This window comes from Gobius niger (assembly GCF_951799975.1).
Source record: "Gobius niger genome assembly, chromosome: 19".
Lineage (NCBI taxonomy): Eukaryota > Metazoa > Chordata > Actinopteri > Gobiiformes > Gobiidae > Gobius > Gobius niger.
This window is the reverse complement of record NC_136870.1, coordinates 15,588,310-15,605,652: the sequence shown is the minus strand read 5'-3', so window position 1 is coordinate 15,605,652 and position 17,343 is coordinate 15,588,310. Positions and strand designations below refer to the sequence as shown.

Below are 17,343 nucleotides of genomic sequence, written 5' to 3'. Positions count from 1 at the left end.
GCTACTGATCAGAATGCTGACTTAAGTTTTAGCGATCAGTCTTCAGGCGTCCCACCGGCAAAATGGGCTAGAAGCAGAGAAAACTCCCTGGCTTTCTATGGCGTTTCCCTTCTGAGATTAACCTTTGATCTGAAAGTGTGTAGTTTTCGTTACATTTCTAGGCTCAATGCCAGTCTTTACGTATGTGGGGATGTCGTCTTTTACCTGCTTTGTGTCTAATACCTGTTTCACCGCTGCCTATTAAAACTTTCTAGCTTTCTTTCTCCAAACAAACAAGACAGCACTCTATGTACTCACATCATTTCTGGACTGGCTGTCAAAACAAATAACAGTAATGTATAATAGAGACTCATTTTAGTGCTATTGCCATGCTGTGTGACATCACCTGCATACCCGCTGCAGGCACATGGAATGCACATCATATTTGCATGGATGTTTTGATCATCCCCTGTGGCTTAACAGCGGTATTATGCGTCCAGTGAGCCATCCACACGGGGTGCACTTTGCTTTGGGTTTGTTAATGGCATACTCGGACGTTGACAATGTTGCCATAGTAACACTGGCTCATAACGAGGAGGCAACAGCTGTCGTGGGAAACAACACCCCACTGTTGACAAATCAGCACAAATATTGCTTCATAACCTCGCGGTTGTTACAAAAAAGCTCCAGTTTTGAAGTTGGAACAAACTAGTGATTGACGGGTGAATTGACTGAGCGAGCGATGTTATTTGCTGTGTTCTTAGATTTTTCTGTTTTCCTTTTGATGGTCTCCCAAAATTGATTTCATGTTGTTGAACTTGTCGTCTGACTTGATTAGTAGATTTTCGGGGTTTGTTTTAATGAGAACGTAAACTAAAAAGCTCTCTTTCACTGTTGTTTTGTTGATTTTGTGCTTGTTAAATTTTGTCAAGTGCGCTACACAGATGGATAAAATCTGAGCATATATTGACAAAGTGTTGTGCTGTGCCACTTTTAGACAAATAGAACGTATCGTACATAACAACAACACCAAGTTTGAAACAGGTTTTGCTGACTGTTTAGGGACTGTATGATAGTTTATAGCTGGTTTTATTTCCCAACGGCTCGGTAGCGCAGCCGTTTGTGCTTCACAGCAAGAAGGTCCCGTTTGAGTCCCACCTGGACGGGGCCTTTCTGTGTGGAGTTTGTATGTTCTCCCTGTGTCTGCATAGGTTTCCTCCGGGTACTCCGGTTTCCCCTGTCACTAAAAACATGTATAATAGGTGAATCCTCAAGCCAGGTGATTCTGGCCATCAGCCCGGCTCTAGCTGTGGAGACAGCTCCTTACAGGTTGCCCCAGCGGCATCGAAGGATGGGTGAAAGGACAAATTTTCCTATGGGGGCAGTAAAGTATACATATAACAAACTGCTTCTGACAATGAATAAATTATAATGGATTTGTCAACAGCTCAGGGGGAGCAACACTGGTTCAGATGGAGCGGGTTGTCCTATATCTGAGAGGTTGGCGCTTTGATGCCCGGCTCGTTGCAGATGGATACTGAGTTGTGTGCTTGGGCAAGAGACCAGTGGTATGAATGTAGTGAGTGAGTGAGTGGTTGGTGGAGGACAGAGGGGCCAAGGATCAATGGATTGGCAGCCTTGTCTATCCACGGGGCAGCTATGGCTACAATAACAGTTTGACATGCCCATGACCTATGGAGTATGGTGTAAATGAATAATGACTCAATAAATCACCTTGATAACATCAATGAAATTATTTTCTGCTGAAAACATGGTCTTTTTGAGTCAAAACCAGCCGTAAAGGGACTATACGGAGTTTAAAAATGTTAAAATGTATGTATTTTCGCCGACATGTTCCAGGAATGTCCTAAGGTGCAGAATGAGCCCAGACCTATTCAACACAACTGTCTCTAAAATCCTGCACTGTCAATCAAAAAGTTGTTACTTCAGGTCTGAATTGCCGTCATGCACGAGCTTAATATAAAAGGTGCAGTTACGCTTAAGACCTGAGGTGGCAGCAATGAGTATAAAATGGCCAACTTGCATCTAGTCCCTTTAAGAAATAACCAAGAATAACAGGACCAAACCACGGCTGAAATGGAATTAGATTGGCAAAAACGTGACTAAAACGGAGCTTTTGTACATTTTTGTTTCCTAAAACTGCGATATATTGTGCAAAAATATATATATGAAAAAGTAAAGGAGATAGATAGAGATAATGCTGAGGAATATGAGCGGTTGTCATCTATTACAACGTGGTTATTTTTTTGAAGAGCTGTCGGGGGTTGTTCTAAATGTTGTCATATGGCGCTCAAATGCAAGTTGACAGACATACCTATGCCGTACATAGTCAATGCCAAGCTCAGTCTTCCTCCATTTCCATCATATTCCAGATTCAGCGTTTCCTTCTCTGCAGAATCACATGTTGTTGTATCGCCGTGGGCTGTTTTTACACGGTGAGGTTTAAGTGTCCTTCAGACTGTTTACTCCACAGCTGAGGGCACAGCACACTGACAAGCGACTATAACTCCTGAAGCTAACATTCTGGGCACTGTCCGGAGGCAAGATATTTTAGACCTGGTTTTTGGAGACACACCATAACTTTTTATTATCAAGCTTCCTCCTCCGATGATGAATAATGGATAAGTGGAAATTGAACTAGAGGTCAAAGAAAGCTGTAATGACACTGGCAGGCTCAAAATGTAGCAGCAATGTCTCGACTCATGACATTGTTGATCATTTATGCTCTGATTTATCTTTCAATTTCATTAGCTGTTCTCATTAAGGGGAAAGTGCAGTATTTGAACATCAAAAGTCAGGGTGCCAGAAGTGGAGAGGCCCTGGATGAAGTTGCCAGGATTGTGTGACTTCTGGATTTATGAAAAGCAATCCATTTTCAAAGACATGACTTGGTTCTGCATTTTATCAAAGCCAGACAGATATTTTAGTACAGGGTAAACTCATTTTGACCTATTTCCTCATCAAAAGAGCATGGGCTGAACCCAATGGCCGCTGGCTGCCCTGCTTTTTGACCACAAACGTGGGGGCCGCCATTGCTCCGCCGTTGCTGCAGTACCTCCATATCGCCGCTAGGCCCCCATTGAAAAGCATTGGACTTTAGACACGTTAAAAACTACTTTAAAGCCTGGTTTCAATTGTTTCAACACTAGACGAGGCTAGATATTCCTCCTGAGATAACGCTGGGTTAATAACAATATATGAAACCAGGCTGGTTTTCGTAATATGATTTTTTGAAATCTCGTACTTAATGAGGCTCGGACTGTTAGCATTGGAGCAGCGCGAGCTACACGTCACGCAAGGGCCGAGTCTACGGTGAAAATCCCGCCCGTATGTCCTTTTTAGGAACATGCTTCGTCAGAGCTGGGGAGGGGGTGCCTGTAAATCCGCCATGAATTGCCCCACGGCCGTGGTCAATCTGGTAAACGGGGAGGAGTGAGCATAAGACGTCCATTTTTTTTTTTACAGTCTATGGCTGAACCTCCCAATCCTGGCACCACTTTCTCCAAATCCCAGTGTTGTACATCATAACAGGGTTTGGGGAGACATACCTGAGGGAATTTAAGTGAATTAGCAGTATTTTTTCAAATCATCTTGGGGTCAAAGGTTCTATGTTGGAGAGCCGGATTTTGCCCTTGAGCCTGATATGCTCTAGGACTAGGTCTTGCAATTCTGTAATAGTGTCGGTTACATTTTGTTATTTCTTTAGTGCAAAGGAGCTATTTTCATTCTTTTCCTGCTCATGTAAGGGTGCACACCTGCTGTATAACATATTGTTTTCCATCGTTTATTGCCATAGTTGCAAAAATGGGGAGAGCGATTATGTTGCACTATTTAAAAAGTAACTTACTTTGATCGTACAAGTGAGCGTGCTCAACCTGTGAAGCCAAATGCTCTTGTATATTGTACATGTTGTGAAAAGTATGACTCAAAGACTCAATGAGTTGCTAAACATAAGCAAGCAAGTACACACAGTTTGACCATCTCTTATGCAATTTTTTTTTTTAAACACTGTGGTAGTAAAATAGTATCTCTTGTGAATTAACATTGCAGCAAAGAATTTCGCCAATGTTTCTAGACTAGTTCTCAAAGTTTTTTTCCATGTTGCTGAAGGTGACTGTTGCATTGTTATCCTTAAGTTTCTGTTCTTGTTTTACTGCGGCCATTTAACCACACTGATATTTGTTTTCTAAAAAAGTCTATAATCAAAACCGTTAAGAGTGTTGAGCAAGCTAAACCACTGCAAACATCCCGGTGGCTTACCTTTTGGTACTGATCCATCAGCTGGGATTTCCTGTGTGAAAATGCTTACTTAAAATTCTGTGAGCATCGTAGCAGCCGATTTATCAGGGTTAGCGCTAAATTTGTCTTCGGCGTGTGAAAAGTTGCCTGCCGTAGTAAGTATAGACGCTACTTTTAAGTGTGAACGGTGCATATTGTGTCTGTGATTCTTGCCTCCTGCTGGCAACAGTTTGTACAAATTCCGTATTCAGAAAAAGCCAGACCTTGTTCCAAATATAGCCGGCTCAGCGCTGGCGTTCTGATCTTGTTTGGGTTTTACTTTAATTTTCGAGTGCCCCGGAGAGTTGGATATTATAATTTGTGGAGAGAGGAGTGTTTTCTCTTTCACTCTCTCTGCCTGCCTTCTTAATTAATGTCTCAGTTGAATTGAGAGCTTCGTGATGGAGAGACATAGAGGCGAGAGGAGAACGCTGGAAGGATGCCAGTGGCTGCTACTTCGAATATGATTGAGATTATACAGAATGAATACATGAATAAATGAATGAATCGGGGCCAATGAAGTGTGGAGGATTTATCTCCGAAGATGGGAATGGGAAGAGGATATATTGATACAGGAATCTTTTATGGTCTTTAAACCCGGGAGAGAGATGACAGAGGGGAGTACAGTAGGCCTATACCCAGGACGGGAATTTACATGAAGGATTTTGTAATGACCAGAAGCTTGGAGTAGGATATACTTTGGGCAAAGAATCTATATCTTTTCAGTTGGGTTTTTAGTAAGTGGATCATTTGTCCATGGATTCAAGTTCAGTGGTTTGACAACCACTGAACTGCAACAACTGCAAACAACTGCAAACAGCTGCAACAACTGCAAACTGTTGTTGTCGCTTTGAGGACAAAGAGACAACAACCCTATGTTCACCGCCCCCCTCATGGACCCGCTGCAGTTCGCCTACAGAGCCAACAGGCGTCCTGTTTGTGGACTTCAGCTCTGCCTTCAACACCATCCTCCCTGGACTGCTATGAGACAAGCTCTACCAGCTCAGCGTGCCCAACTCCCTCTGTAGGTGGATCACTGACTTCCTGACAGACCGGAGACAGCATGTGCAGCTGTGGGAGATCATCTCGGACACTCGGACTACAAACACTGGAACTCCTCAAGGCTGAGTACTTTCCCCCTGGCTCTTCTCCCTGTGCACAGCTACGCCTCCAGTCACCAGTCAGTTAAACTGATCAAGTTTGCAGACGACACCACCCTCATTGGGCTCATCTCGGACGGTGATGAGTCTGCCTACAGGAGGGAGGTGGACTGGCTGGCGTCCTTGTGCAGCCACAACAACCTGGAGCTGAACGCCAAGAAGACAGTGGAGATGATCGTGGACTTCAGGAAAGACACAGCCCCAACAGACTCTCCCACCCCCATCTCCATCGTGGACTCTGTTTTCCTGGGCACCATCATCACCCAGGACCTCAAATGGGAGCCAACCATCTGCTCCCTCATCAAGAAGACCCAGCAAAGGATGTTCTTCCTGCGGCAGCAGAGGAAACTTAAGCTGCCGACCAAGATGCTGGTGCAGTTCTACACGGCATTTAGCCTCTCAACCTCTCCTCTATGGAGCCAAACAGGGGTGAAGTTAGAAGCGACCAAGCTCTTCCACGTTTGCCCTATTTAAATACGATACACGAGTAGTTACACGATCCAAGTATAGTTACACAAAATTAAACATGTCAATTTTCTAAGCGGGGTAAAAAGGGCTACTATATTGCAAGGTGTAAAAACACCTTAGGAGCACTTCAACGTCCGTGCAGTAATATCTTCACTCCTATAGAAATCACTGTGTAGGCGTCAAAGGTGTTATTACGCCTTACAATATAGTACCCCTTCATGATTATTTATTGTATCGCAAAACGGATTGGATTGACCCCTGAGTATCATGATATATTGTGACAAAAGTGTATCCTTTTTGCTGTGGCATTGTTTCAGTAAGCTTCTGCAATGTCAACGATCCAGTGTTGCAATGTCTTGTTTTGATGATGGGAGAGCCTTCTCCAGCACATCCCAAAGATTCTTAATGGGGCAATGGGGTTAAGATCTGGACTCTGTGGAGACCAATCCATGTGCGAAAATGATGTCTCATGTTCCCTGAACCACTTTTTCATCATGTGAGCCCAATGAATCCTGGCATTATCATCTTGGAATATTCCCAGGCCATCAGGGAAGAAGAAATCCATTGATGGAATAACCTGGTCATTCAGATGTTCAGGTAGTCAGCTGATCTCATTCTTTGGGCACACAGTGTTGCTGAACCTACACCGGACCGACGGCAGTAAAATCCATGTAGGCAGTGTATGAATATCGTGTGTGAGTGATTGGTGGTGATGTTCAGAGCAGCCAGGGGTGCAGATTGCAGAAAACCGTTGCATAATGCTACTTTCCTGATAAAGATAGTAGCCCAGCCCTATTATGTATACACAACACCTACTGAATGGCGTACACCCCTGACCGGAGACAATAAATCAAACGACGTGTAAAACAATATAAGTAAAATTGACAGAGGGACTGACAAGTACAAATGATGAGGTCTCAGTGCGATTAAGCCATAAACGTAAAAAATTGCTCATGTCAAACCAAGGTTATACCCCTCCCAGCCACACACACACACACACACTCACAGAGACCATATACTGGGCTCTGTAGTGAAGAGAAATGTTTGGAGGAGGCCAGGGGCGGTCATTTCGGGTTGTGTCCGGAGCCTCTGAGTTATGGTCTAAATGGCACAATGACAATCACTCACCAGTGTTTAGGCCTCTCTTAATAATAATGAAGAAAGCGCAGGGGGAAGAGACGGGAAATGAGCTGTGGGAGTAGCAAAGCAAAACAACTGTGCCATTTTGATCCAGCACTCCCAGCACTTCTGTATCGTTTTGTGTGGATACGTTTAAAATTTGATGAATCATAGAGAATACACATCTGGAAATATCAATGAAAATTTGTTACAACATTTTGAGGACAGGAGACAATCCCAGGAATGCCAAAACGTCGTCCACTCCCAATCCTTGTGACGACGTGTTCAGGTATTGAATTCATGCATTCATTTAAAAGAATTGTATTTGAGGGTTCGCTGTTCTGAGTCATTCTCTTTTTTTTTCTTTTTTTTTTTTCTATTTGCTCAGATATTCCCGTTTATCTGAGGAATTCTGATTGATGAAATAATGATCAAACACATACATTTTCTTTGCCTTTGGAATAAAGTTGATCTTCATTCGTTTTTGCCCTTAAACTTTAATATCCCCTTTGCATGATAGGGTCAGTTCCTTGGAAAAAGCTTTGCATTTTAAGTACTTTAAGTAGTAGATTTGAAGTAAATGTTATGCCTCAAGTTCATGCTGTTAAGTTAATAACATGCCAGTGTGTGGACTGAACACGAGCTCCGGTTTAGTAATTAATAAAGGCGGATTCGCTCTACATAGCTCTGCTTTGGCGTGTAAAAAAAAAGTGCATGTGTGTGTAAGAGGGGTTGAAGTATGACATCTCCCCTATAGGGACATCACAGTTAGGGATTCAACAATGCGAGTAAAGTCAGAAAATTAAAGAGCAATTCATCTGCAGAGCTGCCATGGCGGCGGCAGTAATAACAGAGGAGGTGCCAGGAGCAAGCTGAGAGAGGTGGCAGCCCATTAACTATCACCACCAGTGCTAATGACAAGACGAGCCAAAAAGCACTGCGCCTGTTATATACGCAGCGCTGACATGGGGATTAAGATAATAGGAAGAGGGCACGCTAAAAATCCATTCTCGATACAACGTATACAGTACTATGATTGTACACGAATTATGACTGTTCATGGATAAGCACGGGGAGGCAGACTAGAAGGCTGCCAGTACGGCTGCTTATGTTGCGTCCCTGGATTTTATTATAGACTTAAAGTAACATTTCACAGGTAAACACATATTGTGTGATGTATCATGCCACTACAAACACTTTTCACACCAAAAGATACGTCTCGCTGTGACATGGATTCGATAAGCTTTTGCTGTCACAAGATTTCTTTTTCAGTCTAGCGTTTTTTCATCAAGATCTTGTATTGATGATGAGAGAGTATGGTTTTCTTTCCTGTTTTTAATGTGTTGGACAGGTCCAGTTTTAGTATGATGATACATGCCAATGTCTTTTCAAACAGACTGATATCTTAATCATAACCGTGCCTAGTTGGGGTGAAATAACTTGCTGCCACCTAAAAGATTAATGGGAGGCATTTTCCTATTTGCTTTGTAAAATTCAGTAGGCAGCATTTTGTATTTCTTTTTTTTTGCCAGGCAGTTACTAATTTACCATGTAACACTTGTACTATGTTTGGATTGGTTTGGATTTGTTTGTTATGGTCATTGTTGTCTTTGTGGATTTTATACTGCAAATGGTCCTTAAGTGGACAATCCATTTTTTACTATTACTACTACTACTACTAATACTACTGCTACTACTGCTACTACTACTACTACTACTACTACTACTACTACTTCCACTACTACCACCACTATACTAATCTATAGTTGACAATTAACTACTCTCCAGATGTCTGTTTTCCCAAATGTAGATGTCAAATGAATGTTGCAAAGCTGACATCAGGTTAATATCCAGTCAGAATAACACCTCTGAGAATAGGCGTTCAGTATTTTCTATTGGGACAATCATATAATGTGAATGTGTAGCTAAACTAAGTGGTGACTATTGTACAGTAATAGCCTGTAAGCTTTAACCACTGTAAATCGCTCGTCTAACTGTAATTGTTTGGGCTGTAGCCTGTCCGGTGCCTGTTGTCATGACATCATTGCCTTAATAGTTCGCTGTTGCATTGAATTACTGCCCCGTTAATGGCTGCCCCTGCTCTAAGTACAAGCCTACAGTTACAAAGTGTGCACTGCAGCAGATGACCAGCCGTGCTCTGCTCTCCCTGGTGAAATATAGCCCCTCATTGTCCCATATACAGCCCCCCCCACATACACACACAGACCAGGGTCTGCTCAAGGCTCCACATAAATTAAAATGACAAACCCTTGTCACATTGCCCCCCTCTTTCTGCTGTTCCCCTGTTTTCTACCAGCTCTCTCCCCCTGCCATGGATGCCCAGAGGAATGCGCTACTTTCCCTCCTTCGCTCCGAGACAATTTACAGTGCAAATACAACTGTTGTCAGGGTGAGTTCAAGCCAGCGCAACGTCTCATTCATTCAGAGCAGGGTGGACAAGTAGAAATCCTCTCCAACAGATTTAGCCATTTAGTTTCTGTGAATGAGCAGCTGCGGAGTGTGAAAAGCTCTTGATTGTTACAGAAGTGCTTTCTGAAAGGTGAAGGTTCCCTTAGTAAACCATTTTGAGTTATGCTTGTGCATAAAGGTGCTCGAGTTGGTTGATAATGATGATAGTGGTGTCAGTGGCGGGGAAGTGTTGTTAAATACTTTGAACATATTCCTTGTTATATGCCTGCTTTGTGCTGTTATAAAGACATTAGCCTTGCTGTTGATGGATTCCTATTATTAGATTAAATGTGCTGAACATTCAAACAAGCAAACAAAATCATGACATTTTAAAAATAAATGTTAAACTCTGAGTGCATTTATAACTCTATTCTGTTTATAGATTGTAAATCATTATTTCTCCCTCTGTGGTGTACCACTGTAGCCCTTCAGGCAAGTGTAAACATAATGCAGATCAATGCCCGTGTTCACACTTACGTACTGCCTGCGGTCCAGTCTTACTTAACAAGGTACAGAAATACACCAGTGACTGTGATATTCTCTCTGTGGCCTCTCCCCCTCTACTGTAATTTTTCATACATTTAACCTGCTTGGCTTGTGTTTTATGTCCCGTTTGTCACAAGGGGGCAGTAAACAGTTCCCGCGTCACCAACCCATCATTCCCATTTGTGTCACTTTGCCATGACTGATCCTGACACATGTGGGAGGGCTCTGTTGTCATCGTAGCGGGGGGACGATAGCCGCGGGGGTCCTGGGATAGCCTGAGTTGGGGAAATTGACAGATGCCGCAGCTGTCTTTCACATGGGCGATATCTGGCCGCAGGTGATTTTTTTAGTCATATGTGCGTTGTGTGCGCGGAACAGAGGGGACAGAAAATGTGGCGATGTGGAGGCATTGTTAACACTTTCACAGTCGCTGCCGCTGCCTCGAGGATTATTGGACCTATTAACATGTGTGGGTTTATGACAGGCTCTGTATGCTGCGGTGGCTAATTAATTATGGTCCATTGAGCAACTTCAAAAACCACAAATATCAAATAAGGAGCCTCCTCGTATGATTTATTACACAACTACAGGAACACCGCAGCCACATACTACATACAGTGGGAGTTTTCAGACCGCCTTTAATGCTTTCAGTTTTATTATGGTACTGCTGCTGAACACTACGTAGTTTAGGATTACTTACTGGATTCTAGTTCAGGATTTGATTAGGTTAATTGTTAATCATAATATTCCACAGTGATAACCCTATCTGGAAAAACTGAAAACAAAATTTGAGAAAGTTTTGCCAAAATGCTTCAGTTTTTCTTAAGTTATCAGACCCCAATCACCTTAGTCAGTCATGGCTGTGATGGTTTTGGGCTTTTATTACATATCTAGCCGAACCATAATGAAATTGAAAGAATTAAAGGAGTTCCTGAATATTGTACACGTAGAATGTCTATGTTAATGATGCTATTTCATCTGTTGCCTTTCTTATTACACTTGCTGCTGAATGTGTTTTTACTTTTTCTCAGAAAAAAACATCAAAAAGCTTTAATCATCAGCTAGACTAGGTTTTAGTAAAGCTGAGGATGTTTCGCTTCTAGTCAGAGAAGCTTCGTCTTAGCTCTTTAAGCCAGAAAAGACACTTTCATCCAGACTGGAGCGGTCTAAACATAGACTGTAAAAAAGAATAGACAATATGTGCTCACTCCTCCCCGTTTGCCATAATAACCACGTTCGAAAGGGAATCCATGACGGATTTACAGACTCCTCCTTCCCAGCTCTGATGGAGCATGCTCCTAAAATGGGCATAAGGGCGGGATCTTGACTGTAGACTCGACCCTCGCGGGGCACATAGTTTGGTTGTAGCTGCACCCGCACCGTTAGCTCTAATGCTAACAGCCTGTCAATTAAACTCCGGCCCTCATCAGTATACAAGATTTCTAAAATATTCCATACGAAAAACCACCTGGTCCGTGTAACTAACCCAGCATTATCACTGGAGCAATATCTAGCTGTAGAAAGTTTTAAAAACAAAGGCACCAGGCTTCCCCTCCTGGAACCGCCACCTCAACGTGGTGGAGGGATTTGAGCACCCAAATGATCCTAGGAGCTATGTTGTCGAAGGCTTTGTGCCCCTGGTAGTGTGTCCCAAACAGGTCCTACATGACGGGTCAGACAATGACCCGTCATGGGTCATTGTCATGACGGGTCAGACAATGAGCGGTTCAGAGGCCCCTTATTGGAGACCAACAGGCCCGGTTAGAACCATGAGACCGTCTCTCCGTGGACCCACCACCTGCAGGAGGAGCCATAGGGGCTGGTGCAATGTGATTTGGGCAACTGGCTTTATAGTTGTTCAGAATGTGTGTAAATGGAAAACTAGCTTGTTGTGCCGCCCCTATATGGAGGTACTACAGCGATAGCGGGCAATGTCGGCCCCTAGTGTTGCAGTCATAAAGCAGTGCAACCAGCGGCCATTGGGTCTAAATAAGACCCAGGTTCCTCCCAGGAGGGAACCAAAACTGCCAACCACCCCTACTGGAGTTGTTTACTGTATCACTCAACTAGCAAGTCACTGGGCGTAGATGACCCATTAGCCTCAACAAAAGAGGGTCATTCACCTAATCTCAATAGGCTGTTATATGATTTAAGCTTTTCTGTGATGGATACTCCCTGGATGAATGAGAGCCTTCACAAACATATGCTTAGTCATTTTTCTGTATACAGCTGTACATAGAAGAAACATGCCGATATCTAGCACTCCTTTCAAGTCCATTTTTATTCATTTTTTTACACATAGTCATAGTCTATTTTTTGCGCAGGTCGAGAGAAGAGAAAGGGTTCCATGCTCTCTGCCAGTGATGCCGAGTTCCCGCGGGAGTACCACACCCTGGCGGCCGGCGGGGGACGCGGGGCCCGGCGGTTTGCCGAGAACAGCACCAATAATGGGGGCTTCACCTCGTCCCTGGACCGCCGGCACAACTCTGTGGCCGCCAAGAGCCTGGAGGCGCTCAACAGCATCCACAAGGCGGACATAGAGCGGCAGAGGGACGCGCTGATGGACATGCAGAAGAACAAGTACTCCAACAGCCCCGGCAGCATGTCCCAGGGCACGGGGACGGCAGGGAGACAGGTACAATCCCTTCACACATATGAGACTCAACTGGGAAAAATGTACTCCTACTTTTGTGTCACATTATATAACTGCTATTGATTAAGCATTTCCTGTTACCATTATATAGTAATGATGCAATTGCAGTTAATCAGGTGGTCTGCAGTCTATTTGTTTTATCTCATTCTGAGTTCTGTCATTGTGCAGAGAGTGAGAGCGCGCTGTGGCTTGTTGTTTGAAAACCCCCTGTAGCTGTTTGCCCGGCTGTGATATGGTGGCTGTCAAGGCCGGAGCATACGATTCACTACACTTCATCCTCATTAAACCGTTCAGTGACCTCCTGGCGCTACAAAGACGGAGGCTACAACAACCCATGAATCCCGTTTTTTTTTTCTTACATTTACATCATCTGTATGTTAATGTTTTTCTTCAGTTGAGTGTCCGACCTTGAGGAAGGGAAGAGTGACTATTATTTCCACATGAGAGCTTTTACTTTCTGGCAGAAGATGACTGTGTTGTGGTGGTGTCTATAAATGGTCGTAGTAAGAAATGTGCATGCCCTGACAAAGCACGCTAGCAAGTGTGCAGCTCTACGGATTGTTACATTTCTTTTATTTGAGGTTCTTTCGCACATCATACAATATTCTCTCTGTTTGCATGCGCAGTAAAGCGGCGCAGTGTATCTTGTGCATGCTTGAAGGCTTTCTTATTTTCCAGCATCAGTAGCACGTGAAGGCAATGGGAATCAAGAGTGTGTGAGCGACTGGAGCAAAAAATGTTTCTGAGTTTTTTCGATTGTGATGTAGACAGGAGGGGATTGACATGTTTAAGTGACTGCAAGCCGGTGATCCTGCTTTTTAAAGTTTCATCAATCATAGAGGCCTCTTTATAATACCTGCGACAGATGGTCAGGGATAGACGCGTCTGCTCTCTGTGTGCGCTTCAGAGCTGCTTCCTTTAACACCAAACTCTATCGACTGAATATGTACTTGCACGTATAGCTGAGGTTTTAATAGTGAAAAATGTGTTCATAGTTTGGTTTGTTTTTCTGTAGAGGAGCATAAAGCAGTATTGGCGTAAAGAAACTTGGAGGCTTGACGTATGGGCACAAATAATCAATTCAGAAATGCAAAGCGTCTGCCAGAGACTGGTTACATAATGCGAGTCAGGAGAGAAGTAAGGGCAACTACAGCTCTTTTGGCCAAGGCTGGGGACTCCGATAACAACAGAGCTTTACAAAATTGATCAAGTCATTTAAATGGGCTTTTATTCTCAATATCTCAAGCAGCGCTGCAGCAGTATGCATGCAGTGTACATAATATATTTTAATATGTACTTGACTTTAATCTTTATCTCTTTCATATCCCAGAATGTGTATGGGATTCCTTTTGTTGTGGCTCTCAATATGTTTGTGGAGTGGGCTGTTTGCTTGGCTGATTCCCGTCTTGTTTTTAAATCCCGCCTTAAGACACACATGTTCTTCTTCTTGACTCCTTAACTAGTTTGGAGAGTTGACTTTTCCTGTTAACATTGTCTTTTTTGTGCCACTGTATTGTATTTCCACTATTGTCTTTGTTGTTTTTAATAGTGCTATATGAATACATTTGGATCCCTCTGGACCATCATTTATTGTACTCCGGCACCACATTCCTCCAGAGGGCTCCTGAGAACAAAGTTGTTGACTTAGAATAAAAATTATTCTTGGATGTCATCTGAAGTCATAATATACACAGTTTACTCAAAGAGACTAGATGCAAGTTGGCCATGTTATGCTTACTACTGCCACCTCAGGTCTTACGTGTAACTGCAGTCCCTATGTTAAAGGGGGGTATTATGCAAAATCGACTTTTTCAAGCTTTACATCATGTTATTATGTCATTCCCTCATTAAAAACATGCCTGAAGTGTTGCCTTGGCACATTCACGTATTTTTGAGTAATCTGTAAAAACTCTGATGGCGGCCATTTTAGGGATAGGTTTGCCTGAGTCCTCCTAGGAACGCCCCCACCTCCTGGAGACGCCTCCGAGCTTTCGTCACCAGCCGAGTAACCAACCACTGCTCCTCAGCAGAACCCCCTCCCCACTGATGCCACAGACAGCGTGTGGAGGGGGCGTGTCAGAAAGGGTCAGAGGTTCTTAAAGCGACAGAGGCCTGTTTCAAGACATTCACTACAGCCATTTTGAGAGAGCAATTTTATACAAGGCAGTTATTCTAATTTACTGCATTTACAGACCAACCGAAGGTTTGGTCATCATTGTAGTGTGCTATAGACTGGTGCTATGTGATTGAAAAAAGCATAATACCCCCTTTTTAAAGGAACTGGCCACCATTTTTCCAAACTGAGATATGTTCTTACCTGAGTTTAGACGAGTTGATTTGTACCTGTCTGGTCTTTGTGCGTGCCCGTGGAAGAGCTTGGTCGCTTCTAACTTCACCCCCGTTTGGAGCTATAGGAATATGCTGGGAGAGGCCGAATGCTAACAATATCTTTGGAAAACGATGGCCTGATCCTTTAAGCTCGTGCATGACAGCACTTCGGACACAAAGTAATATCTTTTTGAGTGACAGTGTAGGACTTTAAAGGCAGTTGTAGTGAATAGGTCTGGGCTCATTCTACACATTAGGACATGGCTGGAACATGTAGGAGGATGAAAAGACTTAGTTTTAACATTTTTAAACTCTGTATAGTCCCTTTAACTTGGTGAAGGGGACAAAGTTTACAAGCCAATATGCAAAACTGTTCAGAGACAGAATAGTGATCTGCCGTTTTATAGTGAGCTGTGACAGGAGGTGGAACAGTGCTGATGTAACCTGTGATGATACAATGATATCAATGTGTTCGATGAGTTGGACACAATTTGTTGTTTCCGTGGTGATCGATAGAGCAGGTCACAGTACCCGATTATCAGTCTTGGCTGGAGAGCGAGGTCATGTTCAGAGAGTATGAACTTTAATATGAGAGATGCATTTTCGAAGATAAAGTATTCATGAACTCCAATTTATTTGCAACTTTGAATAAATGGGATTTGGGTCTTGAAAAGGTGTCCTAAAAGTGAGAAACGCACATTGGTGACAGAAATCTCCTACTGTAGTACAATTTCCATCTTAGTGAGTGTCGCTAATTGGGGTTGCAAGAACTATCCTCCCAGTGCCTCCTGTCCTGTTCTACCCTCACCCCACTGTTCTTTTGCTGCCATATATATGTAACCGCTTTTGCTTTGTGTCAAATTTATCACCTAAGTCCCTGTTGTGTGCCATCTTCAGATTGGTGCAAACATTAACCCTAATTAGCCCATCCATCTCCTGCAGAAAAAAAGCCGGACCGCGACAGAGAGGGATGGAGCGAAACAGGTGGAGTCTCGGTGTCGTCATGGCAACCCGCCGTGCCCATATATGGCCGAGCGTGTGATATCATATGGTTGGCAAAGCCCTCGCATTGGGAAAAAAGGCAGGCACACGCTGTTCCAAGGGAGACAGTGAGGGAGCGGGGGGGATTTTTCAAAGCCACTGCGTTTTGTCGGACGAACGAGGAAGTGATAGACAAGCAAGAGATAGAGATAGAGAGGGAGGGAGAGAGAGAGAGAGAGAGAGAAGGAGAGAGAGATAGCAGGAAGAGGAGAAGGAGGAGGGGCGGGGGGAGATGCTAACTGCCTCCCAGGCGCTACTACAGGCAGGCACCAGCGCGGGGGGACTGTTTGGCTGATCCTGTGGACCCGGGGAAGAGACCGGAGAGCCGCAGTAAAGGCAGGAAAAAAAAAAATAAAAAAAAAAAAATCAAAGATGGAAAGAGGGGAGGAGGAAGAGGGAGGCGTGCAGAGCAGCAGCATGCACCAGGCGGCCGACGCGCTGGTGAAGTAGCAACGGTAAACTCTCTCTAACCATGTCCTTGCATCCGTAGCTACTGTACTGTGTGATGTGATGGTGAGACGTTCCGGTGTTTTCCTTTTCGGTGACATAACAGTGGGATGCTGTAGAGGGGCTCGCATGTTGTGGGTGGGAGGGAAGTCTTTTGAGCGTTTTATACGGGCAATTTAGTCACCCATTTGTCATGTTGTTTGTGGCTATCTGTGCACAAGCTGTCAGGTGATGTCAGGTGTGGTCCTGCAGAGAGCAATGGCACGGATATCTCTGTGAGTGCGTGCGTGTGTGTGCGTGTGTGTGCTTCTACTGTATGTATCAGGTTGCATTTATGGGAGGCAGCAGTGATGTATAGTAGTAAATGGCTACACATGGGATGGGGAAAGAAGCCTGGGAGGGTATTTAAAAAAAAAGAAAAAAAGAGGGTGGGTACAAAGATGGCTACTTATTGGCATGCAGGTCAGGCAAGCATGTCTCTCGCCTCGTCCCCTTCGCGCCGTTCGTCTGTCTGTATCGCTGCATATGGGCGCCTTGGGACTTCGACTCAAGTGATTGAGAAATATTGCAGGCGCTAGTCACTGAGTCATGGCTCAGAGGGGGCTGCTTGGACTGGATAGAGTAGGTTTTATGTTTCCTAAAATGCCAAGTTGTTTGGGAAGGAAATCAATAATACATCTTCTAGTGAGTGGAGATTTTCACCACTCAGAGAGGCGCACCGAACATTAATTTACTCCAAATTAAGAAGGAGGGTGTGGGAGACCAAGGCTTTGGCTAACTTCTGTAGGGCTGTGATGGCCAACCCTAGTGTTATGCATGATCGACTTTTTAGAGTTTTAAACCAGTTTTCCCCTCATCAGAAACATTCCCAGCGTAGTTGTTTTACGTCATTCA

The 17,343-nt window shown here is 43.9% G+C and overlaps 1 protein-coding gene across 9 annotated transcripts in view; it reads left to right on the top strand.

Moving 5' to 3' along the window:
• Positions 1-17,343, top strand: part of srcin1b (SRC kinase signaling inhibitor 1b) — a gene marked incomplete at its 3' end in the record, with an annotated part of 90,327 nt that overhangs the window by 22,277 nt on the left and 50,707 nt on the right. For 8 of the 9 annotated variants that reach the window (XM_079577838.1, XM_079577840.1, XM_079577841.1 and 5 more), the window contains exon 2: positions 12,305-12,615. In XM_079577838.1, coding sequence (XP_079433964.1) covers positions 12,305-12,615 — 311 coding nt within the window. Of the gene's footprint in view, positions 1-12,304; positions 12,616-15,901; positions 16,458-17,343 lie in introns of those variants that run through there. The other variant, XM_079577846.1, reaches the window with a different exon arrangement.